Below are 17,564 nucleotides of genomic sequence, written 5' to 3' on the forward strand. Positions count from 1 at the left end.
CTCCATAATTATGTTGACAACATTATTCTGTTTGAACTGGAATTAGATTTTAAAAGTAAGTAACGACATAAATTGGTTAGATTAAATTAAATTGGCTGTCAATGCTGTTGTTTAACACTGCAATATTAATATGAAGATCTCAAACTAAAAACCACCTTAAACTATGCATTAATTGAAGTTTGGAGACATTTTAAAATGCTTTTTTTCAGAACTGCGAGGTGGGGGGGGTACGACTGCTCTTCTTCTGAATAAATGAAAACTATGTAACACAGTTGTTTACACCTCAATTAAAAATATTTGACCAAAGAAAAGCCAGAGCAGGACTAGAGAGATAAATATGATTTCTAATTTTTATTTCTGTGTCTGTATACGGCCCACAGGAGACACAACATTAACAGCAGTCATCATTTCATTCCTCGGCTTTAGCAGGTCTGACGCTGCTAAAAATGACAGATTTTTTCTTTTCTGGATCTCTGAAAGCAGGACTTCAATCTCCAAACTCGTAAAGTTATTTTTTCCTTTGCGATGTCATTTATGAATGGACACATCCTGGTATGTGGGGCAGGAAATGTTACCTTATATGGTGTTTTGGGGTGGTAATTATGTTAATCACCTCTCCCCGTGCACGAGCAGCTGATACACTTTCATCAGTTTACGCAGCTCATTTACACACTTTTCCTGAAGATAGAAGAGTTTGTTGAATCTGACGTGACATGTTCATATGAACCGTTCGTACGACAAAAGTAAGAGAAATTTAGGATAAAAATACAAACATGTTCTTGCATGAGGCCCAATGTTTGGACTGAAATTGAGTTGAAAACTGGTCCTGGTTTATGCTTGACGTCTACACCAGTCAGATATTAAACACTTTGTAGTATAAATATAGTTAAAAAAACATGAAGTCGTTACCTCAAGGAAGGGGGTTTTGTTTCTGATGTGTTGGTTTGTTTGTCAGTCTGTCTGTGCACAAGATTGCTCAAAAGTTTATGAATGGATTTTCATTCAACTTTCAGAAACCGTTGGAGTTGTCACAAAGAACAACTGATTCAATGTTGGTGATAATCTGACAACAGCTCACTGTGATCTGGCAAAAACAGAAACTGAAACAGGAAACTGGTACAAGAGCCAGAGGCTATGTTTTAGTGACGATGTCATACTGTGATAGCCAATCAGCATCCAGCAGAACTTTGTTCCACCAATCACAGCTCAGCTTCTCTTGTTTACATAACCTAGGTAGGCGTGCACTTTCTGAGTGCTTCTACTTTAATAACCCTTTCAAATACAGTATATTAACTTTCCAGTGCCTATTTCACCTGTTTCATCAAGACACAAAACAGGACAAAACATAAAATACAGGATACAAAAGATTCAACCAGGAATTCAAATTAAAAAAATAATGTTTTTGTAATTAAACTCTCCTGGTCCTTTTTTATAGGTAGAAATAAAATAAACAAAGAGACCCTTTACCTCTTTGTAATTTATTTTTTAATGATCAAATTTGCAACAAAATGATGTTTAATGATTTGTTTGATTATTCTCTGAAACTATTTAAAGAGAATAAAGTGTTTGTTTGTTCCATTTGATGAAACAGGAACAATTACCAAATCCAATAACTTTGTCACACATTATTAAAACATGATTAATTAGAGGAGCGTTTTTGTCTCCAATGTGTCCCAGAATACAGTATTTATTAAACGGGACTATTTATTGTGATGTGAACACATTTGTGAACAACAGAGATGCACAAAAAAATAAAGAATAAAAATTAAATAATAATAATAAATAAAACAGGCAGGATTTTTGCTTCATACAGGATCAGGGTTGCAGATTCAGGATCAGGTGTGTTTTCTTTTCATCACCTTCAATAATAACATCACACAGGCCTGCTGGACGCTTGTGGTCACACAGGGTGTTTCCATGGTGACGGCAAGCTCCGGCCAGGCCAGCATCATGGGCCGGGCAGGTGGGGCTGCTGCTGCCACTGTGACCTACCGATAGCATTTGGCATCTGGTTCCAGCTGAAGTGGAAATCCGAGGTGTTGGACTGGATCATCGGTGTGGAGCCGTTGAACGGGCAAACTTTCTTGTAGTAACAAATATCTGGGAAAACAAAAAGGTTACATTTTGACAGTCTAACCCAGGAATCTTGATACTTTGGAACAATCTGACAGATTTCTTTTTGCAGCGATAAAGAAAAAAACCATTCAGGTTCAGCTTCGACAGTGGGGACATGAACCCGAATCGTATAACATTTAAAAATGTTAAAAGTCAAAGGGGGGAACTCACAGTTGTAGCATAACAGCAGACCTGCCTCACCGTCTTCATAAACATCGATGGCTGCTACAAAGTTTACCTGCAGGCAAGGATAAGTCACTGAAATAAAATCACTTGTGCAAGAACAAAAGGTTAGGTTAGGTTCTAAACAAATCTATTGTCAAGTTACATTCCTGTAATGCCATCTGAGACATTTCAAACATATCTACATTTGTTCATCTCGTCACGTCTCCTGCCTCTGAATTAGGGCTGAAAGATTTTACAAAATAATCTAATTGTGATTTTTTTATCTATAAATTGCAATTGTGATTTAATTTGCAATTATTTTTTTAATGTCAAGTATTGTTCAACAAACAGAAGCAACAAATCAATCTGTTTTATAAAAAAACAAAGTAAGATTTACTTAAAGCAGATTACAAAAAAGCAAACATGTCTGTGACTTTACCTTTTCATCATTTCTAATTTTTCTTGTTTCACATGATATTAAACATGTTAAGTGAACTTCCTAAACACTGAACTTCACAGGACAGTCTATAAATAAATAGAAAAAATATATAAATAAAAAATAAATCTTTCCAGCCAGTAGAATCATGAAATAATAAAATGCAAAAAACATAAAGAGAATAAATCGGCTACATCTGCTTTAACCAACTCGTTATTTTCTAGGAAAATCAAACTCAAGTAGCTAGATTACATCATCACCTAATATGTTTGCCAGTAATTGTGATCTGAGGAGAGATGTTAAAGAGAAAACAAGTGAAGAAAAACACTAAATATCTTTAAAACTGCAATTAAACCTAATGAAATAAAAATAATTTTATGTCTTCAGTGCTTAGATCCACATTATATAAATTAACTGGTGATAATCTTAAATTTAATTTGCAGATTGTTAGATGTCACGAGGCATAGGGAGGACGAGGTGAAGCTGATCTGTGAGTCAAACACAGCTGGGTCCAGACATGTGTTTTACAGCGACAGTACCAGAGAAAAATCATTACATTAAATATTATTTCCCGCTTTGTAAACCAGGTAGAAGCAGTGGCGGCTTTGCGTGATTCATTTGCAGCGGTCTCCTCTCAGCTGACAGCGGCCATGTGTGTGTGTGTGTGTGTGTGTATGTGCGCACGTGTTGCTGACTCGGGCCGCTTAGGAAGGGGGAGGGGCGCACTGCGGAGGAGGTGAAAAGTTCTCTCGTCAAAGCTTCAAAAAGTCGCTAAAAACACCGGGAAAAGTCGCCAGATTTGTCACTAGTCGCCTTTTGGAACACAAAAAGGCACTAGGTCTAGCGACAATGGTGCTGTTAGCAACACTGCTCCGCTAGGCTCACTCCCAAGTCACGTGACCATTCAAATCACAGCCTGTGTGGTTAGAAAATCTTGTTTTAACATTTCGCGAGATTATCGCAAATGCGATTAATCGTTCAGCCCTACTCTGAATGATGACGTGTGGATTGACCTGAGCTGCCAGATAATCTGCAGCTCACAGAGTCAGCAGGTTTTAATGAACATCACAGTGAAACAGAAAATAAACGAGATGTATTCTTCACCCTGTTGGCGTCTACGTGGTGGAGCCGATAGGCGTCCCCGGTGCTCTCGTTGATCAGGTCAAACTGATGTTTGTAGGCCACGCAGATCATGTTGTCATTTTCCCCCGTTGGACCGTCCACCAGGGCCATCACCACGGGCAGGTCGCACAGACAGATCTCCTGAGAGGGGTGGGTGTTGGGGGGAAATACCCATGAATGATATCACAATTTGTTCAGAGACTCCAAATTTGCAGTTTCCGTAATTCTGCTGTGGATTCCAACATCTGCCAAACCATTAAATAACACAGAATTAACTGTAGAAACACTTTTCTGTGATTTTCTCTCTTGAATTAGGTTATTTTACTGTAGACTGTAAGGATACAAACATCTATGAAGCTGTAAAGGATGTGGAATCTGCAACAACTTAATCAAGTCTGGAGTTTTCAGAAGTTTCGACAAAAACTGGGTAACTTGGGTTTTTCAAAACCACAATATTTGCCTCCATGAGTGCCCTGCTTTGGGTTTAAATGGTTGATACAAAACTCTCTAAAAGGTCAGCTGATCCACAGTTCTGCAGCTGAAGTTCTGATGAGAGTTAGAAGGAATTATTATTAACTTGACACAAAAAGTAAGGAAGTTTGTGGGATGAGGAGTAGAGCTGAGTAGGTGGGTTGAGCACATGAAAAATGAGCCAAATCTTCTCTGCCAAACAGTTTATTCTGCTGTCGATGTTAACACTTGTTTTGAGCTTCTGGTTCTCCCCAGGTGCTGCTAATCAGGTGCCCAGTATAAGTTAAATTGCCAAGAAGCTTTGCTACAAAAAGACCAAACACATACTGTATTTCCTTACTTTGTGTAGTAAATGTATTTATTCAATTCTAGCTTTTCCTAGATAAATCCCATGGGTTGGTTTGGATTTCCTGAGCTACCCCAGGGTAAAGACTTAGACTGCTGGAGGACAAACTAATCTCACTTCCTCACTTTGCTGCCATTACTCGCTGAACTCTCCTTATTTCTTGTTATTATTTCTATCATTAACATGTTTTTCTTTGCGTTCTTCCCACAGAATCTACACCTGGACCAACCATTCTGTGTTTGTCTGTCAGCTGGTTGAAGCAGATGGCTGCTGGAGGTTTCTTCCTGTTCCAATAGAACCATTTCTTTCTACTGTTGACAACTTGCTGCTAAGGATGAGGGATTCCACCAAAATGGAGATTTGATGCAATCTGCCGACTTCCTCAGACAACTTTTCTCCTAATTGACATTTTATCATGTACTGCATGCGACTGCACCGTACCACGACTGGACTGAATTCACTGTAATTGGATTTGAATCTAATTGAAATGAACACTATTTTTGCAGTTTGGTAAATCGATAAGAAAACTTGTGAACTTTCATTCTAAAAGAAGAAAGATCATTCTTAACTTTCTCGTGTTGAACTTGTCATACCCGTATGTACTGAAATTCCTCGACAGGAGAGTCAGCTCGCGAGGCAACAGCACTGAAACCAGGATGTTTCCTGGTTATTAGGAGGAGTTTGGTCCTGATGGCCGCTACTATTCTTAGCTCCGAGCCGTGGTGGGTGTTGATAGAGTACAAATGACAACCTGGATCAAGAAGGAAGGAGAGGAAGAGAAAAACGGAAGAGGTTGAAATGCAATATATAGTAAAGGTGCAGTTCCTCAGCGCCCAGCTAGGAAAGGCAGACATTTCACCAGTCAACATAAAAACACTCCCCTTGTCACACTTTAAGGTGATTAGATTGTCTCCTTCTAACTGAAAAATCAATGAAAGCTGTTAAGCGGGCAGTCAGTCCTCAACGGTGCAATTTATTTACTCCGTCTGCCAAAGTTGATGAGAAAAAAGTTTTAAAAAAGTTTCTTCATCCAGTTGTTAGAATTTAATTTGGGATAAAACATAAAGCACTTACATCAGAAACAATATCAACTCCATATTTATATTATATTAATCAGAAATGTCTTGGGAATTAAAAAAAACAATTTAAAAAAATCAAGTTAAAACATACTTGGTCCTATCTAAAGACAAAATTAGTTAAAAAGTAACTAATCGATATTTGCTGGGTGTATCTGTTTAAAATTAAAGACAAAAATGGAAACCTGTGTTCAATAAAGCAGCCCTTATTATAACAAAAGCTAAGCACCACCTATTATCAGGCTAACATTTATCACATGAGTAAACAACTGTAAACATTTTAGTCTTATTTTATTTTTTGGCATCTAGATGCATTAAAAAAGCACATTAGTGTACATTAAAACCCTATCCCAAACACGTCAAAAAAGGTTCAGTACTTCCTGGTTGCTTTAAAACAGATATTAAAAAAGTAAAAATGGATGGTCATTTGCTTTTCTTTTGATATTCCTAATCCATATCAAGAAAAACAAATTGTATATATATATATATCTTTGAAATCAAAACATAAATTTGCAAAGAATAAGAAAGAGGAAAAACGGTCCGTCCTTTAATTTTTCTCTGACAGGTGTCCTCTGAAAGTATCTATTCCCCCCTAACAGAGGGGGGCGCTCATGAGGCAGATCTGCTTTATAAAACGTTCAGTTCTGCCGAAAAAGCTCAGAAACACAAAAATGTACATCCTTGAAGGAGACTGTTCTTCTTGTGGTTTTCAACCAAATAAACCACTTTTCTTGAACAAATATATCGCCTCAATATCTCTCAGTAAAAAAACTAGGTAAGATGTAGAACAAAAGTGGGCAATAAACTAATGTGCGTGGCCTGGAATATCATTTTACACTCCCTGCAACCACCCAGCTGTCAGCAAGACTTCAATTAAAACTTCACCAATTTTATTGCAACTTTTGGTCACCAACTAGTCTCCAACAGTCTCAGCCTGGTGAGGTACCCAAACTGAGAATGTCTGGTTTGATGTAAAGATGGCTGAACACAAGCAGCACCTATCCAACTTGAATGAGATGCAGTTTTGCCAAGAAAAATGAATAGAAATACCTGCTTTTTAGTATGCAAACACTTAAAATGAAATTTATTTTTCTGATTTTAAGACAACAAAACAAAGCAAAAAAGTACCAAAGGGGGGTGAATAAGTTAGCAACTTTGTTGTTGTAATGGCTTATTTGGTGCCTGGAGGCACCGGCTAAAATAAGCCATTACAACAACATTCTATACAAATTCACTGTATATAAGCCCCCCATTTAGATCGTAATGATAATCAGTCTCACTGTATGTATGAGTATCTTATTTCTTCCAAAGAACCTTCATGATTCCAGAGCTCTAACTTACACAATATATTGCCTTCTTATAGCAGGGGTTAGTTTGCTGCATGTGCAGTGGTGTGTTTGCCCGGTACCTTTAGTTTTCTCCAGTTTATTCTCCCTGCAGTCGCACTTGCTTCTGACAAGCTGCCTTTCCTCCAGGCACCTCTTCATGGCGCTGAGTCTGAACACGTAAAGCCGAGCATCCTTTCCTGGAGAGACAAAAGAAAAGCCGCTTCGGTTTTGCAAGAAGGTTACTCTTAATTTGCCGCCTCCGTTTTAAGCATCCTCCCACGGCCAGACAACGGCGGCGGGATTACGGCGAGGCTCGTCTTAAGACTTTGTGTTCTCCCACGAGCTTTATCAAAGCCCACACATGGTTGTGACAAATGTTTGCGCTGACATCACATAATCGCCGTAGATTCCAAGCCAGCCCTGTTTGTCAATATTAGGGTTGGCTAATCATCTTGCTGGCGAATTAATTACATGCTCCTCTAGCTGAAGCAAACATGAGACAAGTCCTGTCCAAAGACACTTCTCGTTTGTAAAGTTTGCATTATATATTTATTGCCCACCGCTGGATGCAAAGAAGTGATTGTGTGGTTTTATTTTTTAGCCTGTGTGTGTCTGTAGCGTTAGCAAAATAGCTCATGGGCCAGTTTTACCACTGCTGAGCTAACTATAGTGTAGTAGTGGCTGAGAGTCATTGTCAACACATACTCTGAGCGCTAACCTTAGAGATACTGTATATAATGCAGCTGGAGTGTCACTTGGTCACATGGTGTTTCCTTTTATTGTGAGGAGCTCTGATCAGTCAGTCTCATTCATTCTCTCAGGGGTCCTGCCACACAAACAGGCTCAACCTATGCAGGGCTGAGCGTTCTGTAGGTCAGCTTCTTTAGATCATAGCGACAGATCAATCTGTTTTCTGGACCAGTTAAGGTGGAGAGGGTAAGCAGCACAGCACAAAGAGATGACAAAAATTAATCAAGTGAAGACAATGAGAATAAGGACGAGGTGTAAACACTGCTCTGATTTAATGAGTACCGGTAGATGAAGAAAAAAAAAAAGAAAGAGTGGCGAGGAAATCGGTCTTTTGATGTGCAGGGAGGAAACACAAAGCCGTTTTGTCCCCTCGTTCAAAGCTCACCTTTGTCAGCTCGGGTGATCAGTAGGTCCTGAGGCTCTAGAATGTGCATCTGCTTCACGGCTATGCTTTTATCAAACACCTGCACTGGAGGGAGAGTCTGTGTCTCTGTGATACAAATCACATCATCAAAACAGGAGTTACAGAAAAAAAAAAAAAACAGAGACATTGACTGGGTTTCACTCACCACCATTGGTCAACGTCGGATCAGGGCCTGAAATGTGAAAAATCATCCACATTTTACTTGTAGCATAGACTTTTGTTTGATACTGTATGGATATTTAGAAAGACTTGTAAAATATGTTAATTAAGATTATCTCACCATCCAACAGCATGACCCCTGCTGTGTCTGTGGCTACCAGCAGAGACTGACCCCACGAGTCAGAGCACACAATCTCATACGGGAATGTGCTACAGAATGACTGGGACTCCCACGGCTGCAGTGTACAAACAGTAAGAAAATACAAACACTTACGTGAGAAGAAATTTGTATTAAACATATTTAGCTGACAAAGAAAATAAGTTGACAGGTTTCTGATCTTTATTATGAACAAATGATTTAACAGCCTTGCATTCCTTTAAGAAATGCTCATTACTGGCTGCCAGAGTTTGAAACCAAAATAATCTTGTGATGAGAAATGACTGAATTATAGCCATATTGGTCAAACCCATAAATATACCATTATGCACAATCTCACTCAATAAAGCAAGAACTTCCCACATAGTAGACATGTGTGGGCCAGATCTGGCACTGCTGGTTCACTGCTGCATGGCAAGTGGTTTGTCAATGGTGTGGACCTGGCAATGATGGCACTGTTTGTATAATGGCATGCCACTGCACGCCCAGTTGTAGTTTGGTTTATGTGGCCCAAATCTGCCAATGCCTCAACTGGCCCAGTTGTAGTATGGTTTATGTGGCCCAAATCTGCCAGTGCCATNAATCTGCCAGTGCCATAACTGGGCCAGTTGTAGTTTGGTTTATGTGGCCCAAATCTGCCAATGCCACAAGTGGCCCAGTTGAGGTTTGGTCAATGTGGCCCTAATCTGCCAATGCCACAAGTGGCCCAGTTGTAGTTTGGTTTATGTGGCCCAAATCTGCCAGTGCCTCAACTGGCCCAGTTGTAGTTTGGTTTATGTGACCCTAATCTGCCAATGCCACAAGTGGCCCAGTTGAGGTTTGGTCTATGTGGCCCTAATCTGCCAGTGCCACAACTGGCTCAGTTGTAGTTTGGTTTATGTGGCCTAAATCTGCCAATGTCACAACTGGCCCAGTTGTGGTTTGGTTTATGTTGTGCTGGCCCATGCATGGACCACCTCTGGCGAACCAGATCTGAGCCAGACATATTTTGCTTTGTTAGCCCTCACAGTACAAGCTGCAGACAACACTCATCCACAACCCCACAATGTTTTGGCTCAATATTAGTAAATTATATTAATTATAGACTGTGTGTTTGCTGAGGTCAGTGAACTCTGACACGTGTTTTAAATCATGCCGCTGTACATCTAATGGTTACTTTCTGAGAGTTTCATGAAAATCTGTCCTTTGGGTCAAGAGATATTTTGCTCACAAACACCCACACAAACACAGGCAAAAATATTATCGCCCATCTTTTGCCTTTTGGCGTTGGGCAACAATGACTGAGACCTCCTATTTTGAACCTTTTAAATATATTAGAGTAAAATATGTCTGCTACAATATTTTGATGACTAAAATCTTGACATCTGTAATTAGTGACTGTTAAAAGTTTGGTCGGTGTGATGTCTGAAATGCTGTCACCTCTTTTCTGCACAGGCCAGTGGTAACAAGGCTTGTTGGTGCGTCTCCTCTAACGATGGTCTTCAGCTTCAGAGCCTGAGTAACATATGACATTGGATAAAACCCACAGACACAAGGTAATCAGTAACTAATATCGTACTGGTGTGATACTGGTTTAATGTTCTTTTTCTGGAGCTGTTTGGTCTAAAATAAAAGTGAAATCATTTTAAAATTTAAACAGAAAGTAGTCAGTTTAGGCAGCCACCATTTGATCAGGCAAGAAATTGCCAATCTAAGCTTCACAGTAGGCCAATAGCATTTCCACATCTCCATAAGCAGGCAATCTGAAGATAATGAAATCAATACAGGCCAACTGTACAAAGGCTTAGTTGTGCACTGTGATGTGCCAGTATTAAAATACCCTTCATAATAAAACACATTTGGACATCAAGGAAAACACAATTTTTTTTGTGGTGACAACACAACTGCATTTTAGTGACATAGTAGTTTTGCCTTTTATTGATTTTAGGCTTTAAAGCACATCTTCCACAGCTCCATTTCTAAACAAGAGCAAAACAAACCACAATAATATGCTAATCAAATAAACTATATTCACATTGGAACATAGGAAATCTGTCAAATGTTTAAATAAGGAAATTGTTCTAATTTTTTGGGGGAAAATAAACTAAATTTGAAGTTGAAGCAAAACATCTAAAAAATGTTGAGAAAAGCCCATGTTTTATTCTTTATATATTGTAAAAATATGAAAGCATGTCAATGTATTTATGTATTTACACAAATAGATCGACTCAGTTTGCAAAATAATGGCACGTATAACAAGCTGTAAAATACACACACAGATCATTTCCAGTTGTCTTAGCACTGACAGCATTTAAATCCTAAATCTAGCATTTTTCTGCTTCAATCAGTTTAGCAAAAAAAAAAAAAGAATCCAAAAATAGTCTATTTTACTTTTTTTAATCTGAAATGAAAATAAATGTCACAAGTGCTTATATTACATCTTCCAGCCTCGTGCATGGTTATGAGTTTGTGCTGAAAAGCATGAAGAAGTTTCTGAGTTGATTAAAAATGTGTTGGTTCATTCATCCCAGTGTTTTCCTCTGTGTGTTTTGCTGTGCGGCTGAGAGCATTCGAGTGTTTCTCGCTGCTTCCAGCTCAGCTTTTGCAGATTTTACCTGCCCTATTCTGACAAACTCAGCCTGCCGCGCCTCCTCCTTCTTCCGCGCAGACTTTGGGGACTCAGGCAGCACGTCGCTGAAGGACCGCCGGTTTAACATGTTCTGGGGAGAAAAAGGAACCTAAACATGGAACACGCAAAAGGTGGAAACACACACACACACACACAAACACACACAGGGAAAGAGAAACAAAAAGGGGGCCTTAGAGACTGACCCCGACAGAAGCAACAGGAGTTAAACACAGCTTAAAACTGAGTCGTGTTAGGAGCAACAGTAAATGACAAAAGTGTGGTGGAAAACCCCAGGAGAAATAAGAGGGGAGGAAGGATGTGCGAAGAGGCAGCCCTGCTGAGAAAGTCAGCATTGCAGTGGTTTCCCGTCAGTGTGGTGCAGTATGCGGAGGCAAACTGAGGGCTGCAGTTAGATACAGCAGAGCACAACTCGGCACTGGCTGCTGGGGACGGCGAGAAGCCAGGAGGAGGTGGCTTGGATGGTCGAAAGTAACGCCCATCCAGGGCTCTGAATTGCTGCGGTACCTTGTACAGGTCAGGCGTGAGATCTTGGTAAAGCGAGCGGATCAACATGTCGAGGGTCCTCTGGCGTTTCTGGGCAAATGTAGGCGTCTCCAGTGTGGCTTTTTCTCCATTGATTACTGAAAGAGTCGGAGAATAATCCGATTGTTATAAACAAGTAAAAAAAAGACTTGCTTAATAGGAAGTCAATATTTTTCTTTAATTTTTTCCTCACATTTGACTAATAAAAAGTCCCTGAATTCTTGGTGATCAGTAAATACAGACGGAATTGGGAGAGGGGGTCCGAACAGCGGGACGCTTTCCTCCGAAAATATCTTCAACCTGAGGGAGAGAGCGTCTATGAGACAGCTGCGTCTAACAGAGCAGGTCAAAGCAAATCTCTTATGATGAAATCAGGCATTGATTAGAAAGGTTAAAGCAGCTTTTTTTTCTCCAAAAAGTTAAATCCAAACTCACCTGTAACTATCATTCTGGCTGTTGTACCTAACTAATGCAAAAATATCTGGAAATGAAAATATAAGGAGGAACTATTTATACAACAGAAAGTGTTTCAAAACATTGTCATTGCTGCCGTTTTATTTCTTTGACATTCCCAGTCCATGTGAAGGATACGCGTGAAGTGTGATCGAATCATAGACGGTTTAAAGGACGATGACGCCTCGTCTCCTTCCTGAAACACTATGGTAACAATGTCATTTCCAATGTGCCTCTTTCTCTCCACCTGCCACAAACACACAGAAATAAGACAACAGTTAAGAATGATGAAGCAGTATTTTATTTAAAGCATGAACTGACATGAAAAAATTAAATAAAATAAAAACCCTACCAATCTGTTAGCAGTAAATTAAACAATGTTTGTATATTGTGACACAGCAATAGGATTAAATCTGCATGTAAAATTTTGGGGACTATTTTCATCATGACTGATATTTAGGTTTGTGGGCATTTGCTTACATTAACCCACAGACACGTCCCACATAGCACACAGATGTGGGCCAGACCTGGTGTCCAGCTGGCCCTGCTGGCTGACTGCTGGCACGGCAAGTGGTTCGTCAACCAGATGTGGGCCAGGTGTGGCAATGAGGGGACAAGTGGACTGTCGACCACGGCGAAAGACAGAACGTGGGGCGGAGTTAACGGCGCTTGCAGCGCAGAGGAGCAGGGAAAGGAGGACAGGGAGAGGTGGAGAGCTTATTTCTAGTGGCAGAGCGGATTGGGAGATGGTTATTTCTATTTATTTATTATTCTTTTTTTTTCACGTCCTACAGACTCTGAGACGTAAAATTAATTTGAAGCAGAGTTTTTGAAAAAAATCCAAGATATTTCTCTATAGGCCCGTATTACCTGCAAAACGAGGGGAAATCCATACAGGTTGACATGTATGAGTTTGAAGAGAAGTTCTAAGGACTGATTGTGAAAAGTTAAGTCATTCAGCTGAGCTCTTTAAATGGCCTCAGTGTTTTTTTCTGACTGAAATGATTAGCTAATGGCTAGTGTGAATGTAGCCAAGACAAAAGAAATAATCTCTAAAATCTCATTGCAGTTCTTGCAAACAATCTTTTACACGACAGTTACATTGGGTTAGGTTTAGGGCAAGAAGCAACCTTGGATGGCACCTGGATGGACTATAAGAGCAGATGCTTACTGGTAAAAATGTTGCATTACTAAAGGCCATTTGTGCTTTCTGCTGAGTCATTCAGCTTTCAAAAGGGCCTTCTCCTTTAGTGCATGGGTACAGAACTCCTCACATCTGTATCTAAAGTTGTTCTTGACTAGAACTTCAGACTTGATGAGATCAACAGGTCCAGGCTCAGTCCAGGCTGCTGTCGTGAGAAAAAACACTCTCTCTACAGCAGCATTAGTGATGGGATGCTGAAGTGAAAGGTAACAGCAGTCATGTTTGGTGCTCTTCAAGGCTGACCACTTCTCCACAAGTGAAGCTCTTTTCTCCACATCTTGCTGCAGACGCAAAGTTACACACAACTCCTCGTACAGTTCATCCAGGTCCAGTTTTCACCTCATCTGTAGGACATCCACCATGTCAGTGAGATGGGATACAGTGAACTTTCTCTTGCAACATTCCCCTGGTAGTTTTCATCCTTATAAAAACTTGACAGATTGCACTTTTTTACAGCTACTTTCCATTCTAAAGATGGACCAAAAAAAGGCACTTTCTAGCTGTCCAGATAGCATGAAGTCTCTTAAAAGCAGGTCACAAACTTAACCATGCAGGTTAGTGTCTCAGCACACCATTCTTTTCTTCAACACACGTAGACACTACTTTTAGTTTTTCAGATTGTTGGGAAGATAGTGAAAAGTGTCACAAAAATCGTGCCATTCTCCAACCTGTTTCCTGTACGTTTTGCACAGTTGTGCACAACGTGGACCATGCAGTTCACCTTTATGACACAAGGATTTTCTGATTCTAACTTCTGGAACACAGAATAGGTTTTGCTGTGATTCACACTGGCATCATCAGTGAACCATGTCCAAGCTGTTTTCTTTGATAACAACCAGGTGACTCATTACTCACAAAGTCTAGAGTCTTATTCTTCAAGCCTACCTTTGATGTCCAGTATCTCTTAAGAAAAGAGGAAAAGTTCTGTCGTGTTGTGATTTGAAGCTTCTGATAACACCGAAAAAGAAAAGGAGTGTGTGCATGTTTATCAGCGTCACACTGAACCACTGGTGTTCAAGTCCTTCAAACAACTTTCCACAGAGGCGAGTAACATCACGCCTGTAACAATAGCTGCTGCTTTAGTGCAACCGCAGGACATTTCTTTGCTATTTTGGAGTCTGAAAACATGGTTGGTGCTTACTGCTGCAGTCTATAGACCTACAATAATTTTTAGGTCAGAGTAAAAATGTGTCCATAGATTGGCAGGTGGCTTTCTGAGATGCGTATCTTGAGCAAATCACTTTTCCAGCGTTGCCTTATGTCGTGTTCCCCTCCATGGGAAATTGAAAAATGACTGTCAAACTTCACAAAGAGCTTTCTGATAATCACCTGACCTCACCCAGTTAACCGTTTCCAGGTCTTTTTTTGTTTATTTGATGTCTCCATTATATTCTGCATGTATAAAATCCCTTTTGTTGCCTTGTTTATTTTACCAGCATACTGGAAAGCAGGTTGACCATAACAGGGGGATGCTGCTACAAATTTTGATTGACAGCTGACACAGCTCTGATGACTGTCTTTGCTCACTTTTCAGCCTCTGGAGAACTAACATTTCAGAAAAGCGCCTGTAACAAATTTTTTCTTTGACTTTTCGTAGCTTGACCCAGTCAAATGCAGGACATCATTCCAATTTGTGGGTCGCCAGATCTGGAGTGAAAAATATGAGACAGTCAAAGTCCAGCACAAATTGGGACATCTGTATGGTGATTGTAACATGTTATTGACAACTTGTTTTTAATTAAATGCAATTCAAAACTTTCAGTAAGTTTTGTTACCTGAGTCATTGTGTTTTTGGGGATTAGACGGATGGACGTGTTTTCGGGGATTAGACGGATGGACGTGTTTTTTGGGGATTAGATAGATGGACGTGTTTTTTGGGGATTAGATGGATGGACGTGTTTTCAGGAATTAGACGGATGGACGTGTTTTTTGGGGATAAGATAGATGGACGTGTTTTTTGGGGATTAGATAGATGGACGTGTGTTCCAGGATTAGATAGATGGATGTGTTTTTAGGGGATTAGATGGGTGGATGTGTTTTCGGGGATTAGATAGGTGGATGTGTTTTCGGGGATTAGATAGATGGATGTGTTTTCGGGGACTAGATAGATGGATGTGTTTTCGGGGACTAGATAGATGGATGTGTTTCGGGGGATTAGATGGGTGCATGTGTTTTCGGGGGATTAAATGGGTGCATGTGTTTTCGGGGGATTAGATGGGTGCGTGTGTTTTCGGGGGATTAGATGGGTGCGTGTGTTTTTGGGGGATTAGATGGGCGCGTGTGTTTTCAGGGGATTAGATGGGCGCGTGTGTTTTCGGGGGATTAGATGGGTGCGTGTGTTTTCGGGGGATTAGATGGGTGCGTGTGTCTTATCGAAGCTTTTGAGTGACGAGCCCCTTATACTTGGGAGCGGCTACGTATGCTGTTTTTTTTTTTAAGGAAATTGTGGTCGGTGAGTTTACTACTTTCTTTTACAACTTCGGTGATTTTACCACTTCTATTTCCTGTTTTCTTCTTCTTCGTTGTCTTTTTCACCAGTAGAAACAGCCGGTTGTTGAGCATGTGACTCCCGTGATGCGAAAAAAGTGTTTCCATTGCAGTTTTACGAAACACACCAATTTCGATACGGCCGAAAAACCACATCATCCTAGCGCAAAAACATTTTGTCAAAAAAGGAAAAATTTTTGAAATTGATGTGTTTCCACTGAGCAAATTTATTTTCAAAAATTCTAATTTGCACATTTTCATGGTCAATGAAAATGCAGCTAATTAGGGCTATCAAACTGGAAACTGCATCTATTGCCTACCGGGTAACTTGAAAATGATAGAATAACAAAGAAAATGTCTAAAAGGCAGAGGTGCATGAGGTAAAAGACTCATGAGACCTTTGGTTTTATTTCAGAAATTATTGAAATAAAATATCCAAGAGACAAAAACCAACCAACCAAACAAACAAAAAATATTAAATAAGTAAACAAGTAAATAAGTAAATAAGTAAATAAATAAATAAATGAATAAATAAAATGAGTAAAATGACCTCAAAGTGACAAAATGATAACAATAAAAAAAGAAACGACAATAAGAAACACAACAGTGTATTGTGCCACATTTTACACAAACAAGGAGTAAAGAAAAATAACACATTAAATGAAACAAAAAAACATTAGTAAAGAGTGTGAACTGATCTTTTTTAAACTTAATTTAACATTAACTTTTATTTAAAGTGTGGTAAACATGTGTGGTTAAGGTGTGGTAAACATGTGGTAAACATGTGGTGCCATGTTCTGGTCTGAAAGACCAGAACATGGCACCACATATTACAGATTAGACTGAACTAACATAAATGTTAGGTGTAATATTCTGTTTTTCTGCAGATCTTGTTCTTCAGGTGAAGAGGAATCATGAAACACCACTGCAGCCACATGCAGGACGAGCACAAGCTGTTCCCTGTTATTGACCGTCTTAGTGTCTGTTTTGTTTATCTTACATTATTTTTTAATAAATCCAATTATGTGTCAGATCGGCACCAACCCTTCTCCATCACAAATATTAGCTTGACAAAAAAAGCCCCAAAAGGACAATAACATCCTTTTTTCTTCTCCTTCTCTTCCTAAAGTGGCTGAATTTAGTCACTGCCGTTGTCCAGCCTCTGTGTCACTTGCTGTGTTCCAGTAGTCCTGGGAAGTGGTAATTTCCCTGTTCCCATTGGTTGATTTAAACTGGAATGCCCCCTCCAGTGGGAATATTCCACCGGTATAGTGGAAGAAATGAAACTGCCCCCAGTTTCGATTTCAAGATGGCAGCTACTCACAGCTTTAGAAAGTTAACTCAGTAACTTTTACTGTTAATCATCTTTCTCAATTTTTTGTGCACGTTTAATCACTCGCACAAGTAGTGCGTTTTCTGTGCAACACTGTTACGTATTAAAATCAGTGTTTATTTGCATGACATGCGTAGTAGAGCTCTCTTTTTGTCATTGCTTATATTGTAGCAGTGTTGTACCTAGGTTAGCAATTCAATTGCCTGTCTGCTAACTGGAATGCAGTTTCATATGGTTTGTTGGGAAATGACGTCACTACCAGTTCTGGGAATACGATGTAAATGGAACGCAGCAACAGTGTTGTTGAAATTGTATCTTTTCTCTGCTAAATGGCTGACATAAAGACTTCAGTTCAAGACACAGTTGTTTGGGTGGGGGGGGGGGGGG

At 39.7% G+C, this 17,564-nt stretch overlaps 1 protein-coding gene across 6 annotated transcripts in view; it reads right to left on the reverse strand.

Annotated features, from left to right (window-relative positions):
• The window catches only part of garnl3 (GTPase activating Rap/RanGAP domain like 3), a gene marked incomplete in the record, with an annotated part of 108,791 nt that overhangs the window by 13,282 nt on the left and 77,945 nt on the right, over nt 1–17,564 (reverse strand). For 4 of the 6 annotated variants that reach the window (XM_014006598.1, XM_014006595.1, XM_014006597.1 and 1 more), the window contains 14 exon segments: nt 1,993–2,100; nt 2,287–2,353; nt 3,821–3,979; nt 5,249–5,406; nt 7,140–7,256; nt 8,195–8,299; nt 8,379–8,405; nt 8,514–8,628; nt 9,969–10,043; nt 11,144–11,266; nt 11,683–11,798; nt 11,894–12,000; nt 12,136–12,181; nt 12,292–12,400. In XM_014006598.1, the coding sequence (XP_013862052.1) occupies nt 1,993–2,100; nt 2,287–2,353; nt 3,821–3,979; nt 5,249–5,406; nt 7,140–7,256; nt 8,195–8,299; nt 8,379–8,405; nt 8,514–8,628; nt 9,969–10,043; nt 11,144–11,266; nt 11,683–11,798; nt 11,894–12,000; nt 12,136–12,181; nt 12,292–12,400 (1,432 nt within the window). 6 annotated transcript variants of the gene reach the window in all.

This window comes from Austrofundulus limnaeus, unplaced genomic scaffold (assembly GCF_001266775.1).
Source record: "Austrofundulus limnaeus strain Quisiro unplaced genomic scaffold, Austrofundulus_limnaeus-1.0 Scaffold36, whole genome shotgun sequence".
NCBI lineage: Eukaryota > Metazoa > Chordata > Actinopteri > Cyprinodontiformes > Rivulidae > Austrofundulus > Austrofundulus limnaeus.